The sequence below is a fragment of the Trichogramma pretiosum genome, unplaced genomic scaffold, assembly GCF_000599845.2.
Source record: "Trichogramma pretiosum strain Unisexual culture from Peru unplaced genomic scaffold, Tpre_2.0 scaffold6, whole genome shotgun sequence".
NCBI classification, from domain to species: domain Eukaryota; kingdom Metazoa; phylum Arthropoda; class Insecta; order Hymenoptera; family Trichogrammatidae; genus Trichogramma; species Trichogramma pretiosum.
This window is the reverse complement of record NW_019641678.1, coordinates 2632452-2659500: the sequence shown is the minus strand read 5'-3', so window position 1 is coordinate 2659500 and position 27049 is coordinate 2632452. Positions and strand designations below refer to the sequence as shown.

Below are 27049 nucleotides of genomic sequence, written 5' to 3'. Positions count from 1 at the left end.
TTCGCCGCCGCTATTACGTCGTAGGAGAATCGCACGTGCTCGCAGCTTCTAACGGTGTATGCTCGGTTCGACGACCCGGGCTATATCGAGAGTCCACGTCGATGGACCAAAGCCCGAGCAAACTGCTCGATACAATAATTCCAGCTCGACTCTCTGTCATACGATGCACTCGAGCACGCCTGGGGGATCCCCTGAAACATAATGAGGATGTAGTTGAGAGCCATTGTAGTTCGTAATTTCACTCGAGCGCGCCTGAGAGGGAAAACAAAAAGAGCTTGAGTCGCTGTCTGATCGACAGCCGCACTCTTTGTATCTCGTGCGACTCCAAGGATCATTGAGCTCGGCTAATTATCTGCTATTTTTACACTTGTTGCGGTTCTCTCGATCGATCGCCCATCTCATCCTTTCGAGTCGAGCTTTGCCACTTGGACTTATTTACATTTTACCCTCGGACTAAATATTGCCTTGCCTACGAGCTTTTTATCTGAATTAGCGTCATCTTTTACGCGCTTCTCGCCTTCAAGAGCTACAACTTGTCTGCCTCTCGAGCAGCTCCAGAATAGCTTGCTTTTCCGCCCCCTCTGTTTTTCTCTCGCCTTCCTTTGAACCTGTCAGCGCTCCACATAATGCCTACATCGAGCTACTTGGGATTGCACCGTATTCAGGTCATACACGCGGCGCTGCTTATCGATTTTCCCACTCTCTCTCGAAGCTACTGCGAGGCTTTGCTTTATGAACTTCCATTTCGTTGCGAAGCTCCGGATCTCGTGCTTTTCTCGACCGATCCAACGAATACGCTCATCGTGCGGGCATTTCGACAGCGAGCTTTTCAGGCCCACAAATTATTTCTTATTTCATTTTTACTCTGGCTGTATTGCTACGATTATAACTCTGCTATACTATATTATCTGTAGCATAATCATAATAAAATTTTGACATTCATAAATTAATCATGAAACTTTGATTACCCCAACCATAATTTGTGGGCAACTTGGGAGAAAAAGAAAAATGCACTCGAGGTATGCTCGAATAGATAGATCCTGGGACGAATCGATGAGTTATATTTCCATAAAGAGCGATATTTAATTTCAAGGCTCTCTAACTTAGCCCGTAAGATAATCAATGCCAACGTTTGTTCTCTTAATATTCCTGGTGGAAAAAAACCTATTTCGTAATCATTTTTTAATGCATGTTAGATCTTTTTCTTATGTTTCATGAAAATTTAACTGCTACCAGGGTAAACATGCAATTTTTTAAACACTAAAGAGAAATGTCTAATTGTTTTCAATAATTGATTCATTATAAATGAGCAACTTCTGAACGGTACCATTAAATATTGAAATTTTTCATCTTTATACATTTATTGCACGGGAAATAAGTTTCTTGATAGTAGCATTTAGTTGTTGAATACTAGTGCGCTAGTTTTCGGACATCAGTGATTTATGTTATCATTTTTATGTTTTTTTTTTTTAATTTTAAATACAGGCATCCCTCGTTATACGCGGTAGTTACATTCCAAAAAAGTACCGCATACAGTGAAACCTGCGTATAACGAGGGAAAAGCGGATGGTTACACGATCAGTGTTATTTATTGAATACACCAATATAAAATTTTACAGAGGTTTCAGGTTTATTTAATCTCATCTACTAATCGTTATGTGCTTAGAGGCATTACTAGATCTAAGATTTCCCAAGCTTAGAAATCATCGAATCCTTCACCTGTTCGACCTTTTCGACCGTCTTGAACCGCGTATAAGGTAAACTTATCCGCGTATAACGAGGAACGCCTGTACTTCAATTCTCAATTATGTGAATCATAGTTTAAGCCTTCGTATTTCTAAAAAACTAAAATGCTGATTTTTCTCATGTTTTAATCAATTACAAAAGGTTGAATCATGATCTTTACACAAAATTGCACCGAGTTGCCACTTTTTTACCATATCTAGTACCAGATCTAGAGCTTGAATCATGTCTCGAGTGATATTTTCACCTGGGTTAGTCAATCATTTGCAGTATGATGAATATATTTTATTATTAAAAAAGATTATACAGCTTGTTTTAAATATGAGTTCAAAACACCATCTTGTCCCCTTCAACTAAAGAAAATTTTTAGGAAAACTAATAGAAATCGTTTTGAACCATAGTAAAAAAATTTTTAAAGTATAATTTTCTATAGGCTTTTTTTTACAGTAGTCGCTACTGATAACTTTACTAATTTGCCGTGGATCGATGTAGTGACTGTAACGATTCATAGATTTCTTTGACACTTACCATTTTTTTCGATTAGATTTTTAAATTTTATTAAAATTATAAATTATAATGGATATTCGTATTCACAGAGACGTGCAGCAATGTATGCAATTGCGGTGAACATTGTGTCGTATTATAACTGTGATAAAAGAAGAGAGCATGGAAAGTTCATAAATGTTATTATATGTTTAGATATTATAAAATTATACCTTAAAATGTAAAATCATTACGGCGATTTCTTGAAAAAAAATATATTTCTTCAAATCATAATGTTAAAAAAAAGAGATGATAGAATAATTTTAAATCTACCGCCCCTATTCAGGTTTGGTACTTTTTAGTTTGTATGTGCGACACTTCGCTCATCAGCGCACCAATTTCACGTCAGCGCACCGACCAGACCACGTGCGATTTGCCAAAGCTTTTTATACAAAGTCAAAAGTAAAACAACAAATTTTTTTATTTACCATGTCTGCATCACAAGTAACATCGGTTAAAGGTAAACCGAAATCTGGAAGAGTTTGGAAGAGCTCGAAACAGAGGTAAAATATTTTTCCAAGTACTTTTATATTTACTAAAACGTTTAATAAGACCATTTGATTTTGATCTCAAGTCTTTAATTTATAAATAAACACACCATGTCAAAAATAGATTTCATATTCATATTACATCTTAAAATAGCTAGTAAATAAATTAATAAAATCAATTTTTTCTTAGATTTTCTTCAATAAAAAAGACACCTGCTATTCATGTATCATTTGAAAAAAGACAGAGATTAAAAGAAGAAAGAAAGAAATGTATGGAACTCTCAAATGAAATAAAACAACAGAAAGCAGCTGAGAAGGAAGCCAAAAAAGAAAGAAGACGAGAAAACATACGGAGAACACAAGAAAATGAAAAGAAGGCAGAAGTTGTTCAAGTGGTAAGCATCGTCAATCTTTAACAATTATTTTTTTTTTTAACTTCTATAATTCATAATGTGAATTTTTAGATTTCAAATCCAGCCAAAATAAAGAGGATGAAAAAGAAGCAGTTAAGAAACATCGTAAAACGAGATACAACTAAAGTGGAAAAATAACTTTTATTTAGTTTAAAGTAGCTTTTAGTTAATGTTGTATGTTAAGTTTTATGATTTATTAAAAAGAAATGTGTCTATAAAAGATATGTTAAGTTAAAACAAAATATTTTACAATAATATAAAAATCAAAATTTAACTTCAAAAAAATACACGCAAAATGTAATTTAAGCAATTATATTTTCATACACTATCACATCCACATAATGGTAATTATTTCAATCAACCAAATAACCAGATTCAAAGTGTTAAATATTTCTCTGATTTCATCTAATTTTTTAATAATTTTATGAGGGGCCTTCAAATCTATTTTATATCAAAATTTTAAGAATATAAATTATTTCTTATACTACTTAGATAAATTATTTTAATTTACTCATTCATATGATAGATTCATAATGATCATTTCCTAATTCCTGTATTATTTTATCAATGTTTCCATCATAAGCTTGTGATTCCTCAAAGACTGTCATCTGTACTCCAAGATCTGTGTTATGATTTTGTTGTATTTCATAGTATGTAAACATTATTATTGTAGGATGAATTGAGGTGAGGTACTGCGTTTCTTTTTAATTAAGATATATAACAAACTTTTCTATTTAATATCACTTTTTATTTGCATTTGAAAATCCTAATCACGCGCTTTAACCTAAACATTCTCTCTTTCTTTCACTACCTCTCTTTCTATTATTTTATTTTTACACATAATTTTGTTTAAAGTGTTTTATTGTATCTGAAACTATTTACCTGCTAAGAATGAACTTTCACTGTATACAAACTTTTGTTTTAAATGTAACCCTCAGTTATGTGAATAGTATTAACGAAGCGACGATAAGAAAGGTGACATTTCAACAAATAATAAAAATCATACACATTCATATATAATAAATGCATACATGCATGTTTATATATACATATGTATATGTACTAAATAAATGAGTACGAAACAATGTTTATGAAAAGCAAAAAACAGTTGTTCTAATACAATTTAACAATTTTTAAAGTACATACATCATACATATATATACAGTTATGAGTACATTTTTATGCATGAAATTAATTATTAATATTAAGCAATATTTAAAAAAGGCAGGAAAACAGTTGTTGTTCTGATACATTTCTTTTGTTTTTAGTAATAACAAAATTTCTTAAAAATTAATATAGTTTCTACATATATTTTTCATCTCCATGCATCGAGCATTTGAAACATACTAAAATGTTACTTTTTCATTGAACCAAAAACTACCCTTTGATGCCTGTGTAGTTTACATTATATACCTGTTTTATGACAATCACACAGTTCTTTTTTCATGTAGAGAATAGAGAAATTCTTCTTTCACTTTTTTTCCCAGACTTTTAAATCTTAGTATGTATTTTGTCACTAACTAAAACAAAACAAGTACTTTCCATTAAAATATTGGTTAGTGTAGTTGTTCTCCAAGAATCCATCCAATGGTTGAATTAAATAAATCTTTATTTTTAAAAACAGATTAATTCCAGCCCATTTTTGTCAATCATAAACATATCTAGTTATTGGGTCATTTTTTATACTACTCTTTTTTAATTCTTGATTCAAAGATATACTGTTCCACTGTCAGTAAAATTTGTAATATCTTCCAAAAAAAGTTTTTCCTAGCAAATATCATGTGTTTACAAAGTAAATTAAAAATGAAAACTCACAAAAATGTTTCAAAATATTAAAATAATTTTAATTTTGTAAAAAAATACTTATTTTTTGGCTAGGTGCATGAATTTTTTTGACAGTCGTAGTAGAGTAAAACTAAGTTTCAATGAAAGTGGTGAGTGCAACGAAAAAATATCGAATACAAAACTGTACATAATTTAGAATAATTCAATGATTGACTAGCTGCTTTTATAATTACAAATTTGTGGTAGCAGCTGAAATGTAACAGAAAAATGAAACTTTTCTATTGTGAAAAACAACTACGTACATTGGTTTTCCTAAAATAAATATATTTTCATACCGTTTTACAGCGACAAATTTTATATTTGAAATTAATTGCCACCTATACTCATTTTAGAGATCACACTAAAACTAGTACAGCCAAAAAATGAATGGACCATTTTACAAGCTATAAGAGTCAAACTAATAATTATATTTGTATACATATTATATACATGTTTGAGCGTAGGCAAATATGTATAATTACCTATATACAAAATGTATACGCTCAAAATTAAATCTTTATGATTTCGCGAGAAATTCGTCCACCTTTTGACGTAGTTTTATAACTACCTTAAATTATTAGTGGTTGAGAATTTGGCAACGACAATTGATGTAAGCCTGGTCGAGAGCGCTAACTATGATGGGATTTATAACTACGAAAACATTTAAAGTAACACATGCTTTGCACCTTTAAAATTTTTTAATGCTCTTCACTTTCATGTGTGCGTAGGCGTTTAGCTTGATGTTCTAACGATTCTGGACCTTCATCTATAGCTAGAGCAGCTGGTGAGCCAGGAGAGCTGTCGGGATCTTCGTGTCTACGTTTATTTTCGATTGTGTCCATATAGTTACCACTGCATAATATAATTTCAACATAAAGTAATTTGATTTAGATTATTATTCGATTGTACATCATGATTTGAATTTACCTGTAATTATATGGTGTTTGTACAATAACGGGTGCTGGACTGTATTGACCAACTGGAGACGTGGCACGTTCATCAGATACATTTACAGGTACTGAATATTTTTCTAAAATATTGTATTTAAATTACTAATGTGCAAATAGAATATCCAAAAATAGATATAGGATAGTCTTTAGAATGTTACCATGTGTATCGTTGTTTATGCCATTAGTAGCTGCTGTAACCTGCTGCAATAAGCGAGGTTTATGAATAGGCGGTGGCGGCACATAAGGATGTCCAGGTGAACCAGGTGCTGATTGGCTTGTTAATTGGCCAGCTGGTGATGGTACTGAGCTATCTGGATATGATTCTGGTCCTGGAGATCCCTCTCTACTTAGACAATCAGGAGTCATAATGCCACTAATACCCGCATGAGATGGAGATGCAGGGGCACTTCTATTAAATAAAAAAAAAAATTTTAACTATAAATTTCAGAGTATACATAGAATTAGTTTAATAATTCAAACCCAATCACTTAATAGAATTTGAAAATAAAATGTTGAATGTAAGCATGAACTTGCTACCTCTAACTTCTCCATAACTTTTAAATGAAATTAATAAATATAAATATTTTTATTAATAAAATAACTACTTCAATATCTTCAACAAACCTTGAAGATAATCCAAAAGGTGCTCGAAAACAATTTTGAGATGCTCCGCCTCCCCTTGGTCTTCTACGTCGAAACGATTGTTCAATTAACTTTGTTTCTGACTGAGGATCTATTTTCCAAAAAGAACCTTTGCCAGGCTCGTCTTGACTTCTAGGTACTTTTATAAAGTATCTATTCAAAGACAAGTTATGCCTTATTGAATTTTGCCAGCCCTTATCAGCTGTTCTATAATAAGGATAATGTTTTGTAATATAAGAGTAAATTCCTGACAAAGTCAATTGTTTCTCAGAAGCTGATGCAATAGCTTGTACAATTAGTTGAGCATAAGAGTAAGGTGGCTTGGAATCATCTTTTACAGGACTGTAATGCCCCATGTTGCCGCTACCATTTGCTAAAAAATAAACTAGGTTAATTTTCTAGTAACAATAATAAGCTACATAGCTAAATATCGTTCAGTGATATGAAAATTCAATAGAAAATGACAACACACCATTTTGACCCCCTACGCCTCTATACCGTGCATCACCTGCAGACTCTGGACTTGCCGGTCTACTTGAATTTTGCACAGCATCATGTCTATCTACAATGGAATTGTTATTATCGTTAGCTACAATGGCTGATTTAACTGCCATTAGTAATGCCGGTGATATAGTGCCCTTACCATGTCCTCCTCTTGGACTTGCTGGGCATGAGTTGGCAGCACTAATTGTTCCTGTTGGAGAAGGATACGGACTTCCAAAACTATTTGTTGGAATATGAATACTCAAAGGTTGCAAAGTAGGTTTTGCTCTGGGTGGCGAGGCAGCATGAACAACACCGGATTCATCATCTATAAGAGACTGAAAATTCAGCTTGATTGTGGTACTGGGAAATCGAAACTGACACCTAAATTCAGTAAAAAATGAAGTTGAATGGATTATTCTTGAAGATTACATGTGAAAAAAAAACAAATTTATTTCAATTATTTACCTCTGATTCAATTGAAGAGGAATTTCATTTTTATTTTGAAAAGTTCCATCCACAAATATACCATTTTTACCATTACAAGTAAGATAAAAATTAGGTTGCTCGTAGTTTATCTCCAAATGGTGTCTTGAGATGAAACTAGTATGGCCCATGTTGAGATCCACGCGGCCTTTGCTACTGTTGCGTCCAATGACCACATGATTTTGGCGCATAAAAAAATCTATTTCATTATTAGTTATCCGAGCAATTGGCGTAGCTTTGCTTTCAACCCACTGATTTTTAGTTGGGCTAGCGGAAGCGGAAGATTGTTTGAGAGACAGTAATGCCCAAGCATCACTTTCCTGTGTTCTCTCATAAGCAGATGAGGACATTATTTCTATTGTAGAAAACAGAAAAAAAAAAAAATTAGTGTGAAAAAAGAAATATAATAGAAATATTTTTTATAAAATAAAAAATTAACAAATTGCTTATACTAGCATAAAAAAGTGAATTGAAGTCATCCACAGATTAGAATAAATTGAAAATAGAGAAAAAAGAGATGAAGTGTTTTGAAATATTATTATGTGATTAGGTGATAATTTAAAAAACACAGTGCAGTTTTTTCGTTTTTTTTTTTTTCACAAAATAACTTGGTTATCCTGTTAATGGAATTCAAAGTTTATCTACTAATAAAAAACTGTACATCTTATCCTCACAGCACGCTTCTTTATTATCAAGTTTAAATGTTGTCTAATGCACGCACGTGTTTTTTGTTTGTAGTTTGGTGTGTGTTAGGAATAATACTGACTGTATTAGACTTAAAAGGCCGAATTGACCACCCGTATTTACTTGAAAATATCTAAAAAAAACGATAATATGAGCTTAGAGCAATTTAGAGCACTTCTTTTTCAATTTATGCCCTAGTCGACCGAGAAGAAATAGTTTCTGTTCCATTGATAAACACATGCAAGATCGAGGATTCAAAAATTGAGTTCGTAAACACAAGAAGAGAAAATTTGTACATATTATGTACTATTATGTACACAAGCACTCGTGGAACCAAACTAACCTGATAAACGATTCGCCTTCAAAGTTCACTATCTGTCGCTCGTCAGCTCACTCACACTGCACGCTTACTTTTTGGCTATCTATACTTACTATACTTATAATAATATATATTCCGTACGTAGAAGCACCCTGCATTTCTTGCCTCCAACTGGTGAGAATTGTATATTGTTATGTACAGTGTCTTATATACGCTTTGTGTATAGCTTAGAATCTAGAGTATATCGTATACATATGTGAGAGCGCATGTGTACGTGTGTGTCGGTCGAATTTTATGTTGGTCGTGGCTCGTGGCGCCTTCGGCTCCGTTGCGACTGACGGCTCACGCGACTCGACCAAGTTTTTTCGATAATCAGCATCGCATATAATAGAACGCAGTTAAATTAGATAATATATACTGCACGAACTACAATAAAAAAAAATTAATAAATAAAAATAGAGTTCCCACGAGCTAGAGGTTAAAGCTCCAAATCAAGCCTGAGAACAAGCTATGCCGCCTGCACACATGCACTGCAGATGAGACAGACGTCTCTTAGCTATACAATAATTTTTGCAATATCGTAAGCCTCTTGCGTGGTACGGTTTACGAGGTTGGAACATATCAATCTCATTAATTTTTCTTTATAGATACTTGTAATCACTAGTTTTAAATCAGGAAATCTCAGCTGCACGCACAGCTATACCTGACTGTAATTATTAGTACAGGAAAATGAAAAGTACGCTGCATTGCACAAGTTTGTAAATTTGTCAGCGAATTTTCATCGTGTATATCAATAATAAAAGAAGTAAACAATGGAATACCTGCGTTATTATGTGTGTATCATGTCCATGTATATCGTTACACTGTTGTTTACCTTACGACAGTCGAGAGAGAAACTGTTCGGAATTGCTATATAACAGCTTTATTACTAAATGCTAGCGACTATCTATGTTACATATGTGTGTGTGCGCGTGTGTGTGGTGTGTACACATATAGAACTTTTATGTATATATCTATACATACATCAATAGAGTAGAGAAGAGAGAGAGAGAGAGAGAGAAAGAAAGAGAGCAGACACGCACACCAACGCACCACCAGTCACTGACGAGCGTTGGTTTGTTGGTGGAAGTCTTGTCTCTTGTATTTTGCTGGCACGTCTTCAGTTGTGTTTGTGAACACACGCACTAGATAGCATATGTATTGTGTAAATACATGTACATTTTGCGAGCTCTCGCATTTTGTGTTAACGTACGCGCGAGAGAAGAAAACACAGACTCTATAGACAGCGCGCCAACAACACGTACTCGCCAAAGTATACACAGACACTCGCATACACTGTATTGATGGACTGCGAGAAGAATATGAGAATTAAGAATATCGAGATGTGCGAGCCGCGGGTTTGTAGGTATGTGTTTTGCGCGCTTGGAAGTTGTAAGTCGATGTGATAAAACACGCAGCTTTACGTACACAACATGCACACGAGTAACTCGAGTTTCTATTCGTCGCTAGCCCACTTTTGGAGCGTGTATAATGAACTTTTCACGTAGCCGACTGTTTATATATCTATATAAGCTAACATCGACGTAGATCAGAAAATTGCATGGAGGATTCGAGTTGATTCTCGAGCAGCGATTGGAGTGCTATAGCTAAAAAAACGCGAGACGCCTTCAATTATACACAGCTTAACGAGAGGATTTAGGAGATACAGTCGAACTGCGAGTAGACTGCAACGTGCATGATGAGTTTAATAATAGATTATGAACGAATCGCGATCAAGCTAATGAGATATATAGCATGAGCACAATACACATGTTATAATAAATAAATAAATAAATAAATTAATCGTTATCGGAGCGTCAAGTCGTCGCAGTTTGTACAACAATGATGATAATAATAAAACTGACAAAAAAAAAACAACAACAACAACAACAACAACAACAGAATCGAGAAATGATGAAAGAGAGCTCTAGTTACTCAAGTGCATGCATGCGGGGTACTCTGTAAATGCAGTGTTTGTCGTCGTCGTCGTCGTAACGTGTCTGATAATAACAAACAAACCTGCTGATTGTAACGTAGGTGCGTCGCAACTCTTTAGTTACAGGCCTGCTATATGAATGTGTCGAAAAAGAGCTAGAGTAGCAGCGTAAAAAGTTGTTGTGTGTATATATAACAGAGTTGTTATTGCAGTGGTACATGCGCGAGTATTAAAAGTTACATACCTATGAAAAAGCTTATACTTAAGTCGACCACGTGACGAAGACGACTCTAGTGACGACCATCCGTGTGCAGTCGGTATGGCCGAGCTCTCGCGGCGAGCGCCACAACACGCATACACGTACTCCCGATAATATACGTATGAATTACGGTTTTCGCAGACGTTCGTGGAGTAAACATGCTCGATGCGAGCTCCCTGCTCCGTGAGTCATGTTACATGCAAACAAAGTTTAGCAGGGTTCGATATATTGCAGCATGCGATAATACGAGCTCGACTATTGCACAGTAGTACACACTCATCACCAACTAATGCTATAATGCAGCTGTACGCGGTACGATGTGCATTGCGATTTATCAAGCGAGTGCAAGGGGAAAAAATTAAAGACTATCTCGATCGCGAGAGTCGCTGTTTTTTAAAACTATACACGAGGCTTTGGCTCGTTATAAAAGCATTCAGCGCTCCGTGATTTTGACGGTGGCCGTGTGTATTGTGTGCGTGAGCGTCGCACAAAATGTCAGTGAAATGTTATGCATCAATTCGATGAGTTGAGAGAGAGACATTGATTTTATAAATATTTGTGCCGAGCAAGAGATCAAACAATTACATAGTCGAACTAGTGCGGGTCGCGGCTGAGCTGAATGGGAGAGAGAGAGAGAGAGCGAGAATGAAAGAAGACAGCGAGCGATCAATTATTGATGACGCTCGTCGAGTCCAAGCGAGGTAGGAGGGAGTCGAAGAGAAAAACAATAACAAACGTACGTAAAGATAAATAAACAAGCCAAAGCGCAGCGGCAGCAGCAGCGAGCTCAGCAGACCAGCAGCAGTAGCATAGAACCAGCGCAGGCGCCGACTATCGCGCGGATCGCAAACTCGCAGTCACTGCGGCTCTACGGGACTTGGCTGACTCGGCTTGTATGCGCTTACCGTGAGGCGTGCAGTGCAATCTCTGCTTTGGCTCTGTTATAACTCGATGCAGTGCGTAGGATCGACGATCCTCGCGCCGTTGCAGTTTATGTCGATCGACTGGGGGGCAGCCTTGCGCGGCCGACGCTACCACGCGGGAAGCGTAACACCCGAAACTGAGCACCGAAATTCGACTGTATGGCCGTAAAAATGATGAGGCAACTGCCACGCGATAACACGCACACCCGCCAAGATCGAGTTACTACCGTCGTAATTGCAACGATCGCGAATCTAATTACTCGTGTACATAATTATATAGTGACTTTTGCTTATCTTTCTACAATTCGACGGCTTGGATATAATTTTTTATGTGTTGATTCTGGCACTGCTCGCCGAACGAGCCGCCAGTTAACTCGACAGTCTCGCGGATTACCGGTAACCGATTAAACGCCGTGCTACGTAGCCCGCGCAAGCCTACGCGCCTTATTGCCATTGTCGAGACAAACTTGAGGACACGAACACGATTCGCGACGCTGTCGCTTGTTCTTCGTTATACTTACCTGTAGGCCTCGGCTTTTGGTGAGTGCACGCGCTGCACACGTGGACCCGTCTTATTGTAGGACCCAGTTCCAAGCCCACAATTTTTACTAAAAATCCTACTTAAAATTTAATAAAAAAAATTGTGAGTTTAAATTGACCTTAGGCGCCAAAAAAGGGCCTCCGTTGGCGACCACTATTCAGATCGAGACACTCAGCTTTAAAAAAACAAGTATTTCGTTGGTAAAGCTATAACTGGCTGTTGTTACAGAATCTCCAAAATATTTTTTACTTAAAAATAACAAATAGGCGTTGATCGGATAAAAAAAAGGAAAAAAAGTTGTAAACCAAATTAACTTGCTTTTCAATTCATTTTTGTTATTTTTTCGGCATATTTTAAAAAACGATCGCACACTTGGCTTTACAAGATGAGTTTTTGAAGATCAATTGGCTCGACATTAACGACCAGAAGAAATCAAAACTGTGAAAGTAGTATGAAAGCGAGGTGCTCGCCTCATACCGATACACTTGGGTACTTTGCTGTCGTCTTTCATTACATGCAATCAGGCCGACGGCTTTGGCGTACGATCTTACTTGCTGCATAACGTGACCATCCACAGCACCCTCTCAGCAAAAGTGGGCAGCTGAATTAGAAAAATATAGTTTTCTAGTCCACAAGAAAATAAAATATCGTGACAGAATTTGTTCTTGTAAATTATTCAAGATATTAATATAATAGAATTTTATAATTTTTATTATAATAAAGTATATTTATTATAAGGAAGAATTTATTACAGTGAAAGAGTTGATGTTTACATACGTAAGCTGCAAAAAGATTAAGTTAGTAATCAAGAGCGTAAAGAATCAAGCGACGAAGATTAATCGTCCAATTGACAGAGGCATGCAACACCTCGATCGATCCAATGCGACTGATCTCGGTCGGTCGCAAACAGTATCATCATGACGAAGTTGGAAGAGTGGCCCGTGGTAGCCAGAACGCCGCGCCTCTCGCTCGTCTTGTAGAGCGGCGAGTGATAGACTTGGCCGTGGACGATGTCGACTTTGCGGGCGACCTTCAACCATATGACCGGCACGACGTCGAACATGATTTTGGGCCAGGACTCGGCCAGCAGCATGGCTTGGCGATCCCAGCGGGCAGCCTGGAGAAACAAGCCCGCCACGTAGACGCCGTGCTCGGGAAGCTGCTCGACGTCGCTGGGCTTGTCGAACCTGCGTTTGGTCCAATCGCTCGTTACAATCGTTACAAAGGGACATGTAATATGTAATATGTATAAGGTCAAGTCACCTCGACACCTCGAACTCGAAATCCAAATGATCGATCGGTATGGCGTGTTTGCGGGCGTAATTCTGCAAAAGCCCGGTGAGAAAAGACTGGGTGAAGTAAAAGCCCGACATCCAGAAGACCATGGGCACGTCGTGGTCGATCCAGTCCTGAAGAAAAGCTATCCTCTGCAGCAGATCGTTGATGTAGCTGTTCATGGGCTTGAGCGAGGGGTAGGACTTTTTGAGCCAAGCCTGGGGCACTTTGCCGATGCACATGCTGGCGTAAATTTCCTCGAGGCTCTCAGACATGATTATGTAGCCCTTGATGGCCTTGCGCACGTTGACGAGGCTGCTCTTGATGACCTCGGTGAGCTGATTGAAGCGGATGACCTCCTGGCGCAGCACCGTGTTCATGCTGTTCTCGTAGAGCACCGGGTACTTGGCCTCGACGTAGGCCGTGTCGAACTGCTCGGGTAGCTTATCCAGTATGTCGGCCGCCAGCTCCAGCACCAGACTTTCCGTGCTCTTTTCGCCCTCTGCTTTGCCAGCTGCGATTTACGTATGTAAGATTAGCAATCTTTGTCGCTGTACATCGTTGTCTCGCGGCGCGCTCGCTTACCGAGTCGGAACTGCGTGAGCGAGACGCCGGACAGCAGCTGCATGGACTCGCGGTTGTCCTTGGTGATGTCGGCGTTGTCGTGCAGGCCGAACACCTCGGGCCTCTGGCTGACGGGCAGGCTCTTGATGTACTCGATGCAGCCCCGATGGTCGTTGTTCTCGGGCAAGTGGTAGTCGCCGCTCGGCGAGAACGAGTAGTCGTGGCGCTCGACCACCCCGGGATTCACGTAGCGCAGCAGCAGCGAGTTGAGCAGGCGCCTGTCCTTGTCGTCGGTCACTCGGCCGCCGTAGTTGCACTCGCCGATCAAGTAGAGCAGCGCGTCGTACGGCACCTGCTCGTACTCGTTCAGGAACATCTGCAGCTGCATCAGGCTGATGCGCAGATCCGACTCGTTGAACTCGTAGGGTATGTTCCAGCCGAGCGGGCCGAAGTTGCGCCGCTCTTGCACCACCCCGTGGAAGAGGCAGAGCGCGAACAGCAGCTTGCGCCACTCCATGAGCTTCGAGCAGCCCTGCCCAAACGCAACCAACGATTATAAATGTAAAAGAGAAATAGCCGGCTACTCGACTCACGTTGTAAAAACTCGTCTCGGAGATGGGATCGCTCGCGTAACTGCGCATGAGATTGTTGCGCAGGCCTTTGGGCGCCTCGTTCGTCATCTTCACGGCATTTTGTAGAATGGAGACGGGGAAGATCTTGGAGGGGTAGCTGGTCAGCCAGAGCCGAAACGACGAGTGCGTGTTGGCCGGCGTGATGACCTCGTCGCAGATTCGATCGAGCTCCCGCATCCAGGACTCGGCCAGGTGACAGTTCTGCAAGACCAGCCACTCGCCCGTCTCGATGGCGCGATTGATGGCTTCGCTGGCGATCGGACCTTGGCCCTGGCCCAGCGATATCGACTTCAAGCTCTTGGTCGCTATTCCCAGGTCGTTGGCGAACTTGATCAAGCTCGCCATCGGGTCGGAGCCTGAGGACAATTTGCCGAATGAGCGCCATCCTGTAATACGCTGCTATACGCACCTGGCGACAGCACGAAAATCAACGGGGTCACGTTGTTGGAGTCGTTGTAGGAGTCGCGCAACTCGAACGGCGGTGGCTCGACGAAGGTCTGGCCCATTCGCTGCACCACGAACGAGCGTATCGACGGTACGAGCTTGTCCGGCCTGATGCAGCGCAAAATCACCAGTCGTTCCAAGCTCTCCTCGGTGTGCGCGTCGAAGGGCTCGGGGAGCGGCCTATCTTGCGGATTCGGCAGATCGTAGAAGCTCTTCCACTCGTTGATGCTCTCGACGAAGGACTCCATGAGATTTTCCAGACCGACGAGGCCGCTGGCACGGGTGATTTCGGCCCAGGCCTTGTCCGACAGCCAGCTCGGATCCGGGTTCGGATACGGGTTGTCCAACGCCACTCCGCCCGTCAGCAAAAAGCTCCAAAGATCCTCTCTGAGAGAATCGCTTCCTGCCGAACAAATTCATTCAATTCGAGCTATAAGCTATAAGAGCAGTAAGCTACCTCTCAAAATGCCGACGCAGAGCACGAGGGAAAAGATGAGCTTGTCTTTTTCGAAGAGCGAGCGACAGACGTTGCGATAGATGGTGGCGGTGAAGAGCTCGTTGAGAGTGGCGATGCGAGCCTCGAGATCCGACGAGGTCGCTGGCTGCTCTTTTTGGGCCTTGCTCACTATGGTCACGGTGAAGAGGCGCATGAACCACGGCAGCGAGTACTGGTACATGGGGTCGATGTTGTCCAGCTCGGAAATGCAGAAGAACAGCACGGAGGCGTGGCGCGACACCGGCTTGTAGCCGTTGCGAGCTCGATCGATGTCGAGGGCCGTCTCCGCGGCCACCTCTTGCTTCGCCCTGATGTCCTCCGACAGGATCTTGGACGAGGACAGCACCTTGATGGCCGTCTCGTCCTCGAGTATGTTGCCCTCCGAGCTCGACAGTATCTCCAGTATCTTGTCCTCGATCTCCTTGAGGATGCGCTTGTTGTTGGCGCTCTCGACGATCAGCTGGTTCTTCTTCTCCTCGAAGACGGGCAGCTCCTTGGCCACGACTATGCCGAGCAGCTGGTCCTCCAAGCCCTGAGGCGTTATCGTGAAGTTCAGCAGGCTGACTTTGACGGCGAGCTCCGGCAAGTAGTGCGGGTTGCGCAGCCTCGTCGTCACGTACAGCCGAAAGTCTTTGTTGTAGTCGAGCACGTTCTCGGCGAACTTGATGCAGAGCACGCCGCGCTGACTGAACACGCTCTTCAGCAGCACCGGCTCCAGGATCGCGTCTATCTCTTCGAGGATGTTCTCCAGCAGCACAGGCAAGCCCAGCTGCAGAGCGCTCTCGATCACCTTCACGTAGTTCGCGTCCGACAGCTTGATTATCCGCAATCCGAACTCCTTCTCCATGTTTTTCACCCATTTGTTGGCTTGGCCTTGTGGGTCGATCATCAGGGGCCAGCGATCGGCGCACTTTACGATGATGCCGTTTTCCACCGAAAACTTGTCAGCGGGAAGACCGTGAATAAGCCACGAGCGTACTTTCAACAAGGGCATAATAGAAAACATTGTACATTGAGCCATGGCAAAAAGTTTCAACGAGTTTATACATGATTTCACGATGAGAAAAAAAGTATTTGTTGCTGCTGTGTCAAAAAATTTCAATTTATATCTATATATGTAAATATATAGTCGATCCTTGTAAACGGAAAGCACTGCGAGGCACGTGTGCATAAAAAGAAGATCGAAAAAGTAAAAAAAAAATAGTAAACGAAAATAGAATGGTGTTAAAAACGTGGAATAAACGTCGAATGAACGATCAAAGCGACGAAACAAGAATGTCGAAATAAAGAAATAGGTTGAGATTCGTACCTGCCACCGGATCTCCCAGCGTATCGTAGAGACTAAAAGGGGGTGGCGAGCAAGGCAGTTGGACTCGGGCACAGGCCTTGTGCCAGTCCTCGACGAGAGAGTTGCGATAGAGCACGGTGAAAGCGCCGAGGTAGGCCACGACCCCCGAGGCCAGCAGTATGTCGCCGATGACGTTGTCGAGGCTGGCGCCGAGGGCCGCCGCGGTCTCGCTCCAGCGAGTCTTTTCTCCGCCGAGGCCACTGAGCAGCTTCTCGGCGCGCTCGAGCTTCTGAATGCAGAGCTCGATCTGGTCCTCGAGCTTCTTCTTTTCGCGCATGCACTCGGCGAACTCGTCGTTGAGCTGCTGGAGCTTGTCGGTGACCTCTTGGAGAAGGGCCCGCTTGGCGTTGAGCGTCTCCATCTGACTGGCGAGCTCGGCCTCGGCCTCGGCCAGCATGGCCTTCTTGGGCGCGACGACCTTGATGACGCGATCGTAGACCTCCATGGCGCGCACCCACTTGCAGAGGCCCTCGCAGGCCGTCGAGACCTTCTTGATGACCTCGGGCTGGAAGCTGCGGTCGTTCATGAACTTGGCCCGGATGCGCTTCATGTTGGCCGGCGGTATGTTGTCCTTGTCGAAGTACTTGAGGCTCTCGAGGAACTTGATGTCGCCGAGCATGCGCACCGAGGGCGGCCAGTAGTCGTCGAGGAGGCCGCCGCCGCGCGGGTCCGGCACGCGGTCCGGCTTCACGCCCTTGAGCACGCAGACCGACTCCATGACGAGGCGCACCCCCGAGGGCGGATTCTTCATGGACTTGACGATGGTGATGTCGGCCGGCTTGAGGGTGTCGAGGGCGGCCAGGGCGGCCTCGAGGGCCGGCGTCGCCTCGGCCAGGTCGCTCTCGCAGTCGTCCTTGATGGCCTGGGCCGCGGCGGCCGCCTCGTTGGCCAGGGCCTCGTCCGCGGCCACGACCTCCTTCTTGGCCTCGACGCTCACCGTGTCCTGCTCGATCTTGATCATGAGCTTGTCGCTGAGCTGCGACTGGGCGACGAGGCGCGGCTGCAGCGCCGTCAGCTCGTCCTGCATCACGGCCACCTGGCCCGCGGCGAAGTCGAGCTTCTCCAGGCCGAGCTCGTAGCGGGCCTGCTGGTGGCGGATGTCGCCGAGCTTCTGGCCGTGAAACTTCTGCAGGCAGCGTATGAGCTCGAGGTAGCTCGTCGGCGTCACGTAGTTGCGCCGCTGCTGCTCCAGCCAGTAGAGCTCGCTGGCCTGCTGGACGCTCAGGTGGAACAGCTGGCAGAGGCCGACGCAGCTCGAGCGCGTCTCCTCGTCGATCTCCAGGGCTCGGAGGAAGCGCTTGGCCACGCGCTCCAGCGCCTCCTCGGGCCACGCGTCGTACCAGTCGATCGTGCAGCAGTTCACCAGCGACGGGAACATGCGCAGCCGCGTCCGGAAGGCGTCGCCGATCGGCGACATGCACAGCACGATGTGCAGGCTCGCGCGCACCCGCTCCGTGAACAGGCCGTAGAGGGCCACCGGACTGGTCTCGGTGGCGCCGCCTTTGCCCGTGCGCGCCGCCCCGGCCATCTTCTCCAGGATCTCGGCCCGGTCCTCCGAGCCGAAGAGGTTCGGCACGTCGCCCGTGTTCAGCAGCATGTTCAGGTCCTCGAGGAAGGACTCGTCCTTGATCTGGCCGTCGTTCATGAGGAAGACCGTGGACCTGGCGTCGCCGCCGGCTCGCTTCAGCAGGCTGCGCAGGTCGTCCCGCCACTCGCTCGGCCCGTAATTGCGCGTCATCTCGACGCTCTGCAGGGCAAAGTCGCACATGCTCGTGGCCAAGCGACTGCACGACGTTCGGCCCGATCCGCCCACGCCGCAGAGCATCGCGTGACCGTTGTCCTGCTGGAGGATCCGAGACACCCGAGACACGTGCTCGATCGCGTATTTGAACATCACCAGCGACATTTGACTCTTCGACAGGCTGTTGTACTCCGACAGGTAGTACTCCATTTTCTCCTATTTCATATATTCATATCATTATATCAGCAGCGTCCGTTCGTGAGGCTGAGCGAGGTCGACTTACCTGAAGGTCGTTCATGTCGGAGATCTCGTCGTAAATCTTCGGATCGGCATCTGGCTCCATATAGTTACCGAACAGAAGGCTGCTCATGTGATGGCGCTCCACCTCGCCCTCTTCTCCCTCGGCGATCAAGTGATGCAGTACCTTGGACATGGGTTGGCGCAGATGCTCGTAGCAGGCCTTCTTCACCATTTGAAAGAGATTTTCTCTGTCGTCCGCGTCGATCATCCGATCTTGAAAAACTCGGTAGACCTCGTGGATCCACAATCTGATGAGCTTGTCGCCATCTTTCATGCGCGTGGCCGGAACCAACAAAATCCCGTTGATCACTCGACTGAAGTCGCGCAAGTTGAAGGTGTAGTGACTTTTGCTCGGTATCGGCAAGAAGTTGTCGATGGCTTTTCGGTACACGTCCATCGTTCCGGCTAGGATCATTTTTCCTGCGCGCGACATCGGCCAAATCAATGACGCTTCAGCGAATCGAGCCCCCTCGAGATCTCCGCTAATGAATCAACTTACCCATGCTTGCGATGGTACTGTCGAAACCACGAGCAAAGTGCCATTCGAGAATCGATCCAAATATCCTCGACATGGTTGTGTCGTCGAAGGAATTGATCCCTACGACTTGCAAATGTCGCAAAAATCTCGAGGTAATCTTGTTCGAGGCGCCTCCGGGCGGCAGCATTGACGCGATAAACGACACGTCGACGACCTGCAAAATGCTCGTGTCTTTTGGATCGAACCAATGTCCGTGATCGATCCATTGCCTGAGTAGCTCGACCGGCGGTTGTGCTCCGTACGTTTCCAACTGAGGCATGCTCATGTCGTCCACAAATAGCGCACACCTACACTTTCGTACGTTTCATTTATCATAGTGATCAATTATGAAAAAATACAATTAAAATAATATCACGCGTCTCTGCGAATCTGTAGAAATTGATTTAACTTAAAAATCGTTTTTATTAAGGAGAATTTGTTGTTATTTTTTTCTGTTATGTTTAGTGTGTACGTCTAATCTCTGTAATATTTGTTAGATTATTCTTAATGAATTTACCAAGGCCTCGTTTCTCACAATCGGTTAACTTTTACAATCACTTCGCAATATATATCATATAACGTTGCAGACAATTGTATTTTATACGACTTACTTTTTACCCATTGCTGGTCCATAAACTCCTTTCCTCCGTCGATCCAATTTTGACATAATGATTTCTTGGGCCTGTGCAGCGCTTGTTCGAGCACTAAAGTTCAAGACGTTTTGAATGTATTTATTTTTAGCCAAACCCATCATGTAGTTGAGTATAACGGTGGATTTTCCCGTGCCCGTGGGACCCACAAACAACAAAGGAATATTGTTTTCCAAAAACATGGAGAGAAAGTAATTTTGAAGGGAGGACTCGTTTGTTTGGATGATTAGATCACTGATTTTCGTAGCAGCCGGCAGAGGTGCCTGGACAGCAGATAAAATGATAATAGACATGATGTAATTAAGTTTTCCACGCGGATAGCAATGAAACAACGAAATACCTGAGTCATGGTATCCATCCAAGATATCCAAGTGCCGTTGTTTTTCTTATCGTAAACCCAATCAAAAATGGAGCCTCTATCCGGTATTAGCTGTTGCTTGGTTAATTTGAAAATTTTCGGTCTTGGGTGGTCCTCGTTGTTGCCCAATAACAATTGCCTCAAAAAGCCGTCCATGAGCTTTTTACTGTCGGCGACCAAAGTCGAGCAAAAGCCCCAGATCAAGCTAAAGAGTAGAGTGCACTGCAGCCACAGTGTGCTAACTTGAGATTCGTTCGCCATGAGCAGGCTGAATAAGTTTTTGAAGGACTGCAAAGAGAAAAAGCAGAGCGACAGGTGAGAAGAGCGATGGTGGAAAGGTGAGTCAAATGCTCTCATGGTGTGATGCGCACCACGAACATGTGGGACTCGCTCATATCGATGAAAGTACGGCAGTGCTTCTTGATGAAGGCCAAGGTGGGTGGCAGCAGCCAAAACACCAGATCGTTGACGAGTTCCAACTGCTCGGCGAGCAGCTTCTGGCGCAGCTCGTTCTTGTAAGATTCGAAAAAGGCCGTCCAGCCGAGCTGGGACGGTTCCATGTAGATCATGCCGCATCTGCTGACGGTGGCGGGCGAGGCGTGCTCCAGATCGGCCGGCTCGAACATCATGTTCATCTTGGAGCTCATCTGAATGATTTCGCCGGACATGAGGCAGAGCTTTTTGTTATCGTCGAGAACGGTGTTCATGTTTTCGATCCAGACGGCGTCGACGGGCCCGTCGAAGACGATCCACTTGCGCTCGAAGGACGTCGACTGGGCAAACTCCCGGAACGTGTTGGCCAGTACGCCGTCGTTCCATTCGTGCGAGACCGGATCGAAGCTTCCGTAAAGCTGGCCGAGGGTCATGGCTTTGGGGTTGATGATACGAAAGGCGACTCTCATTTCCTTGATGGTGGCCCCTCTGGTGCTCGACAGCTCGGTCAGGGCGTCGGCCAAGGCTTGATAGGCTTTGGTTTTGCCGGAGAGCGGCTCGCCGACCACCATCAAGCCGTGCCTCACGAGTATCATCTCGTAAATTTGCATTATCTTGCCGACGTACCAGGGCGTCGCCTGTAGATTGCGATTAACCAGCTGAACCTTGACCAGTTTTAAAAGCTCGTCCCGATCAGGACTGGGTAAATCTGTGCCTGGGAACAAGTCCGTGTAGATCCCTTCGAACAGCGGAAGATCCTGAGCCAAGAACTTGGGTAAATTCACGTCGACGATGGCCCTGAGTACAAGGGTCGACTCGTTGTCGGTCGGATACTTGAGCTTGAGATTGCCAGCGGCCACGAGCACGGTCTTGACAGCCCTCATGCCGTAATCGTAGTGGCTCTGGGAGCTGAAAGAACGATCGATGACACGAGGTCAGTAGGAGCTCTATTGTCTGGCAACAAAAGCGCCTCTATACCTGAGTTGCTCCGAGCAGAGTTTGTAAGTGTGAACGATCTTTTCGGCGAGGGGCCGAGCATCGACGAAGCCGTAAGAGTAGAGAGTGATTTCGCCGATCATGCCGTAGTCCGGCACCATCATGGCGCAGGTCCGGAACAGAGCTTTGAGATTGTCCGGTAGCTCTTGGCGACCGGCATAGCCGGGATTCATGGTAATGATGACGTTGCAAGTTGGATTGAGCTTGAGCTCGGTGCCTTCGAACATGAATTTTTCCAGTTTCAGTCCAACGGCCATCTGTCGAAATGGATTAATCGTGAAACGAACGACGAGGAAAAGAAAAAAAACAAGAAGCAAGTTACCTGAATCGAGAGAATTTGCTGGGCTATGACGGAGAGCACCTCGAGCTCGATACGATTGAACTCGTCGAAGCAGGCCCAGGCACCGGCTTGAGCGACGCCCTTGAAGAACTTGCCCATGGCGGCAAAGTCGAGGCCCTCGGAGCAGTTGAAAACGACGCACTGCTTGGCGAGGGCCTTGGCCAGATCCTTGGAAGTCTCGGTCTTGCCGGTGCCGGCGGGCCCCTCGGGGGCGCCGCCCAGATTGAGCTTGAGCGCGCCCATGAGGGTGCGGTAGCACCGGTCGGTCAGCGGGGTAATGACGAGGCGCGGACTGTTGCCGAGGTACTCGAAGCCGTACTCGACGTCGGTCGTGATCATGGAGACGGTGACGCTGCCCTCGAGCCAGTAGTAGCGCAGCTGGGCGATCCAGTCGAAGTCGGTGACCCGGGCCACGGCCTTGTCGACGAGCATCTTGACGACGTCGCGGGCGTGCACGTCGATGACGATGAGCGCGTTGAGGGTGATGCGCGCCCCGGGCTCGAGCTTGCCCTTGACCAGGGCCACGGTCTTGTCGATCTGCCGGGCGCACTTGGCCAGGTAGGCCTTGGTCGAGGCCTCCTCGAAGGACTCGCATACCTCGCTGGTCCAGTGCACCTGGCTGGCGCAGAGCACCAGCTGGCCCGGCCACACTAAAAGCCAGTCCTCGCGCACCGCGCTGAAGTACGCTATCACGGCGTCCTGGGCGATGTCGCGCAGCGACGTCTTCATGAGCTCCTCGACCTGCGACAGCCAGCGCTCGACCATGCCCTTGGCGTCGGCCGGGTAGATCTTGCCGCTGAAGGGGACGTACTCGTCCTCCTCGGAGAGCATGCCGACGATCTCGTCCTCCTTGAAGAAGCGCAGACTCTTGATGCCCTCGAAGCACTTTTTCAGGTGGGGCTGGACGCGCTGCGGGTCCTTGGTCTCCGACAGGATCTCCAGCAGCTCGTCGTTCGACAGGAAGAAGAAGCGCGGGAAGAAGAGGCGCTTCTTCTCCAGGTAGTCGTTGAGGCCCTTCTGTATGAGCTCGAGGAGGGCGTTGCACTGGCGAAAGTCGGCCAGCATGTTGGGCAAGTCGGTGGCCGGCAGGACGCGCGGCTCCTTCGCCACGAAGTCCATGGTGTCGCGCCAGATCCGGTCGACCTTGCGGAAGTTCTTGGCCTCGTTGGGCATCTGGCGCATTATGTCCTCGCTGCCGAAGATCGGCTCGAGGTACATCCAGGTGGCCTGGCAGGAGAGCCACTGGTCGACGATGTCCTGCATCGAGATGAGCTTGTCCTCCCAGCTCTGCATGTCGGCCTCGAAGGCCTTGACGAAGGGCGAGCCGCGCATCGTCTGGGCCTTGAGTATGTGCTCGTCGAGCAGCAGCTGGATGTCGTCGCAGCCGGCCAGCACGCTGACCCCGGACTCGCGGTAGGCCAGCAGCTCGAACCTCACCTCCTGCCACTCTTGCTGCATGTGGCGCAGGCTCTGCTCGAGGCTGTACTCCTTGGAGGCGGCGGCGCTCACGTCCTCGAGGCGCTCCACGTGCTGCAGCAGGCCGGCCTCGAGCATGTCGGCGAGGCTGGCGGCCCGGCCGGCGCTCACGTCCCGGCTGGCCAGCTCGCCGATGCGCTGCCAGTGGCGCGCCTGCAGGCCCGAGTTGCTCAGGGCCGAGAGCAGCGCCAGGTACTGGCGGAACTTGTCCACCTTGGCCCGGGCCATCTCGGCGATGCGGCGCGCCTGCGGCATGTCGGTCAGCGAGCGCGACAGCTTGTACAGGGCCTTCCAGGTGGCGTCGCTCTGCTCGCGCACCGCCTCGGCGTCGAGCTCGCCCAGCGGCCCGAACATCCACTGCTCGTAGCTCAGGTGGAACTGCAGCACCGTGTGCCACAGCTGGTCGAACGTGTTGACCGTGGCGGACATGGCCGGCAGACCGAGGTACGGGCTCACCTCCAGGTCCAGCAGCGACTCCTCCGTATTGATGTCCTCGGCCTCTCGCTCCATCTCGCGCATCTCTGCGGCGCATCATCTCGATCGCTATTATCTTTATCTCGAGTCTAGGCAAATTGGAGGTATGTACGCACCTTTGGCGATGAGCTCGACGGCAGCCACGGCGTCCAACATCTCGTCCATGGTGACGACGGGCGGGTCGCGCTTCTTGAACTGCTCGATCTTGGCCTGCATCGCGAGGATCTTGTCGTCGAAGGCCAAGCGGCGCTGCTTGAGCACGCCCTCGACAAAGTCCTTGCGCGAGTTGAGCCGAGTCGAGGCGAGCTCCATTATGGCCTCCATCTCGCGGGGCCAGGTGAGACTGCGCGTGTTCAGCTGGATGTCCTCGGCCAGCAGATCGGCCCGGTGCTCGGCCAGAAACAGCGTCAGCTCGATCGTGCGCGACAGCTTGCCCCGCAGGATGAACATGGTCGAGTCGCGGCTCTCCAGCAGGTAATTGTACAGCTCGACCACGTCGCGCGTCATCTCCGGCATTCCTGCGACCAGCGACCATTAAGTTGCAATTTATCCAATTGCTATAGGCCGTTTATAAAATAGCTACCGGATATGCGCTCGGCTATCTCGTCGAAGCTGGCACAGAGCTCCCTGTTGTTTTGGCGGACCTGATCCAGGAAGAAGCCGCAGACCCTCGATCGCAGATCGTGCAGCTCCCTGCGCAGCTGCTCGTTCAGACCGCTGCAGTCCAGCTCGATCATGTTCAAGGGTATCTGCGAACAAATGTAGCTCGTTCTATGGAGCTGCTCTATGCCAGTCTACCTACTACGTACCTTGTCGCGGAGCACAAAGACCCGCTGGCGAAGGGCGTCGTAGGCCTCGATCTTCTGGCCGTACTCGCGCATCGTGGGGCTCGGCTGGCTCACGAGAAAGGCCTCGAGGTCGGCTCGGGCCGAGCCATCCAGCAGGTACTCGTACTCCTCGTAGTGGCGAAGATAGAGCTGGGGCCCGGGCTCGTTGGCCAGTACACGCTCCAGGGCCCGCTCGATTATGGCCTTGACGTCCTCCTCGCCGCGCTCGATCGCGAACAGGTACCTTCTCTCCCTGATCTCGGGGAAGAGGACGTTCTCGATGCACGGGATCAGGGAGGCCACCTTCACCATGGCGTCGAAGCACTTGGACAGGTTGTCGTACATCTGGCGCACGCTCGGCCGGCACTCGAGCGCTACGCCGCCACCCCCGTCGTCGTCGTCGTCGCGCTTCGACCAATCGGCGTCCAATCTCACGAACGGGATCCTGTTGAAGCTGAGATCTCGATAAGGTGGCTCAAAGTCGTTGCCGTGGCGGTAGCGGTCGAAGAATCGCTCAAACTGCTCGATCGAGTCGACGAGCATGTGGCGAAGCTGCCTCGACAGGAGCGAGTCGACGCTGCGAAAGTAGCGCCGCAGCAGGAGAGTCGAGGCGCCGGGCGTCGCGTCGACGAGGCCGCTCCAGGCCTGCTTGCGCTCCAGGAAGAGCTCGGCCACTTGGGCCAGCCAGCCGTCGACGAGCCTCGACCTGGCGGCCCGGCAGGATCGCGCGACCCTCTCGTCGATCTCCGAGGCCGGGATCGGCAGCGGCCCGATCGCCTCCGGCCGGAGTAGCGCCTCGTAGCGATACTCGTCGTTCCAGATGCGCTCGATGGCTCGGTTGATCTCGTTGCCGATGAACAGGTCGTGATGCATCGAGTGCTCGGCCTGGACTCGGCTTTGGTGCCAGGGCACCGGGGCTCGGATCACTCGGCGTCGATGCGCACCGGCCGACAGCACCAGCGCGGCCGCGTCCTCGCCCAGACTCAGCAGCTTCCTTTGCAGCGGGTCCAGGAGGATGCGATCGATCGACAGGTTGCGCAGGCTCACCTCGTAATCCTCCGAGATCTCGGCCTTGAGTTTTGCCAGTAGTTTTTTGTAGCTGTCGATCACGCGCATCGATTAGGAATTATTTTTCTGCCCGCGTCTTTATTACAGAGTCTATATCGTAATAATTTCATACTCGAATCTTCGACGCATCTTGGCGGAGAGGCGCTTCTCCGCCGCAACGAGGTGATGATGCGGATAGGGCTCGATCGGCAGTTGGCAGCAGCGGCGCATCTTGTCCACGATCTCGACCGTCTCGGGCTCGACGATGATCGAGCTCGCTCGCAGTCGGCTCTCCTCCTCCTCGCGCTCCATCTCCAGCAACTGCTCGTCCACGCTCTTGGGCTCGTCGGCCTCCCTCCAGGCGAGCAGCGGCGGCTCCTCTTCCTTTCTGCTGACCCTCGAACTCGGCGCGCTGCATCCCGTTTTCGGCGAGTCTTTCGCCGAACGTTCCGTTCGCCTCTTCAACTGGCTCAAGGTGATGACGTTCGGTGGATAACTGGCCATACTAGCCAGCTCGATCTCGCGCAGTCGGGCGTCCCTTTCCTCCTTTTCCCGCATTTGCTTGATCGGCGGATAGGCGAGCTCGCCATTGCGGTCGAATATTTGCGGCTTGCGGCAAGGGTGCGCCGTGCGCGACGAATCGCCGCTGCCACCGAACTTGAGGCGCAGTCGCTCGGCCTGGTAGATCGCGTCCGTGGCACTGGTGTAGATGCAGCCCTGGCCCGCCGAGGCACCGAGTCTCGGGCATTTTTCGCCTTGCTGCATGGCCTTCGGGCTTCGTTCGTCCGCGATTTTGCAGCCTGACGCACGCTGGCCCCAGCAGACTACGTCGGCTTTTTGTATACATACGTGAGCACGC

At 47.0% G+C, this 27049-nt stretch overlaps 3 protein-coding genes across 8 annotated transcripts; 1 reads left to right on the top strand and 2 right to left on the bottom strand.

The window, feature by feature from the left end:
- Positions 1 to 2558: 2558 nt before the first annotated feature.
- On the top strand, positions 2559 to 3438 carry LOC106658016 (coiled-coil domain-containing protein 86). The gene is made up of 3 exons (XM_014379798.2): positions 2559 to 2789; positions 2965 to 3169; positions 3239 to 3438. Exons 1-3 carry the CDS (start codon positions 2716 to 2718, stop codon positions 3323 to 3325), a joined length of 366 nt encoding a protein of 121 aa, XP_014235284.1. The 5' UTR covers positions 2559 to 2715; the 3' UTR covers positions 3326 to 3438.
- A 1837-nt stretch (positions 3439 to 5275) lies between these two features.
- LOC106658014 (forkhead box protein K1) lies at positions 5276 to 11110 on the bottom strand. 6 transcript variants are annotated; one of them, XM_014379790.2, is made up of 7 exons: positions 10795 to 11110; positions 7555 to 7927; positions 7076 to 7470; positions 6586 to 6976; positions 6120 to 6370; positions 5939 to 6041; positions 5276 to 5863 (listed from the first exon to the last, which is right to left on the bottom strand). In XM_014379790.2, exons 2-7 carry the CDS (start codon positions 7920 to 7922, stop codon positions 5710 to 5712), a joined length of 1662 nt encoding a protein of 553 aa, XP_014235276.1. In that variant the 5' UTR covers positions 7923 to 7927; positions 10795 to 11110; the 3' UTR covers positions 5276 to 5709. The 6 variants fall into 6 exon arrangements, with proteins under 6 accessions (XP_014235276.1, XP_014235277.1, XP_014235274.1 ...); XM_014379791.2 differs by lacking the exon at positions 10795 to 11110 and adding an exon at positions 10634 to 10765; XM_014379788.2 differs by lacking the exon at positions 10795 to 11110 and adding an exon at positions 10550 to 10594.
- Positions 11111 to 13108: 1998 nt separating this feature from the next.
- On the bottom strand, positions 13109 to 26955 carry LOC106657799 (dynein heavy chain 3, axonemal). Its single transcript, XM_023460797.1, has 19 exons — positions 26324 to 26955; positions 26127 to 26242; positions 25126 to 26069; positions 24900 to 25065; positions 24433 to 24834; positions 22349 to 24363; positions 22009 to 22283; positions 20970 to 21939; positions 20581 to 20886; positions 20202 to 20503; positions 19573 to 19898; positions 19057 to 19493; positions 16994 to 18989; positions 15646 to 16662; positions 15154 to 15591; positions 14706 to 15100; positions 14134 to 14644; positions 13537 to 14062; positions 13109 to 13460 (listed from the first exon to the last, which is right to left on the bottom strand). Exons 1-19 carry the CDS (start codon positions 26953 to 26955, stop codon positions 13109 to 13111), a joined length of 12126 nt encoding a protein of 4041 aa, XP_023316565.1.
- Positions 26956 to 27049: the final 94 nt, after the last annotated feature.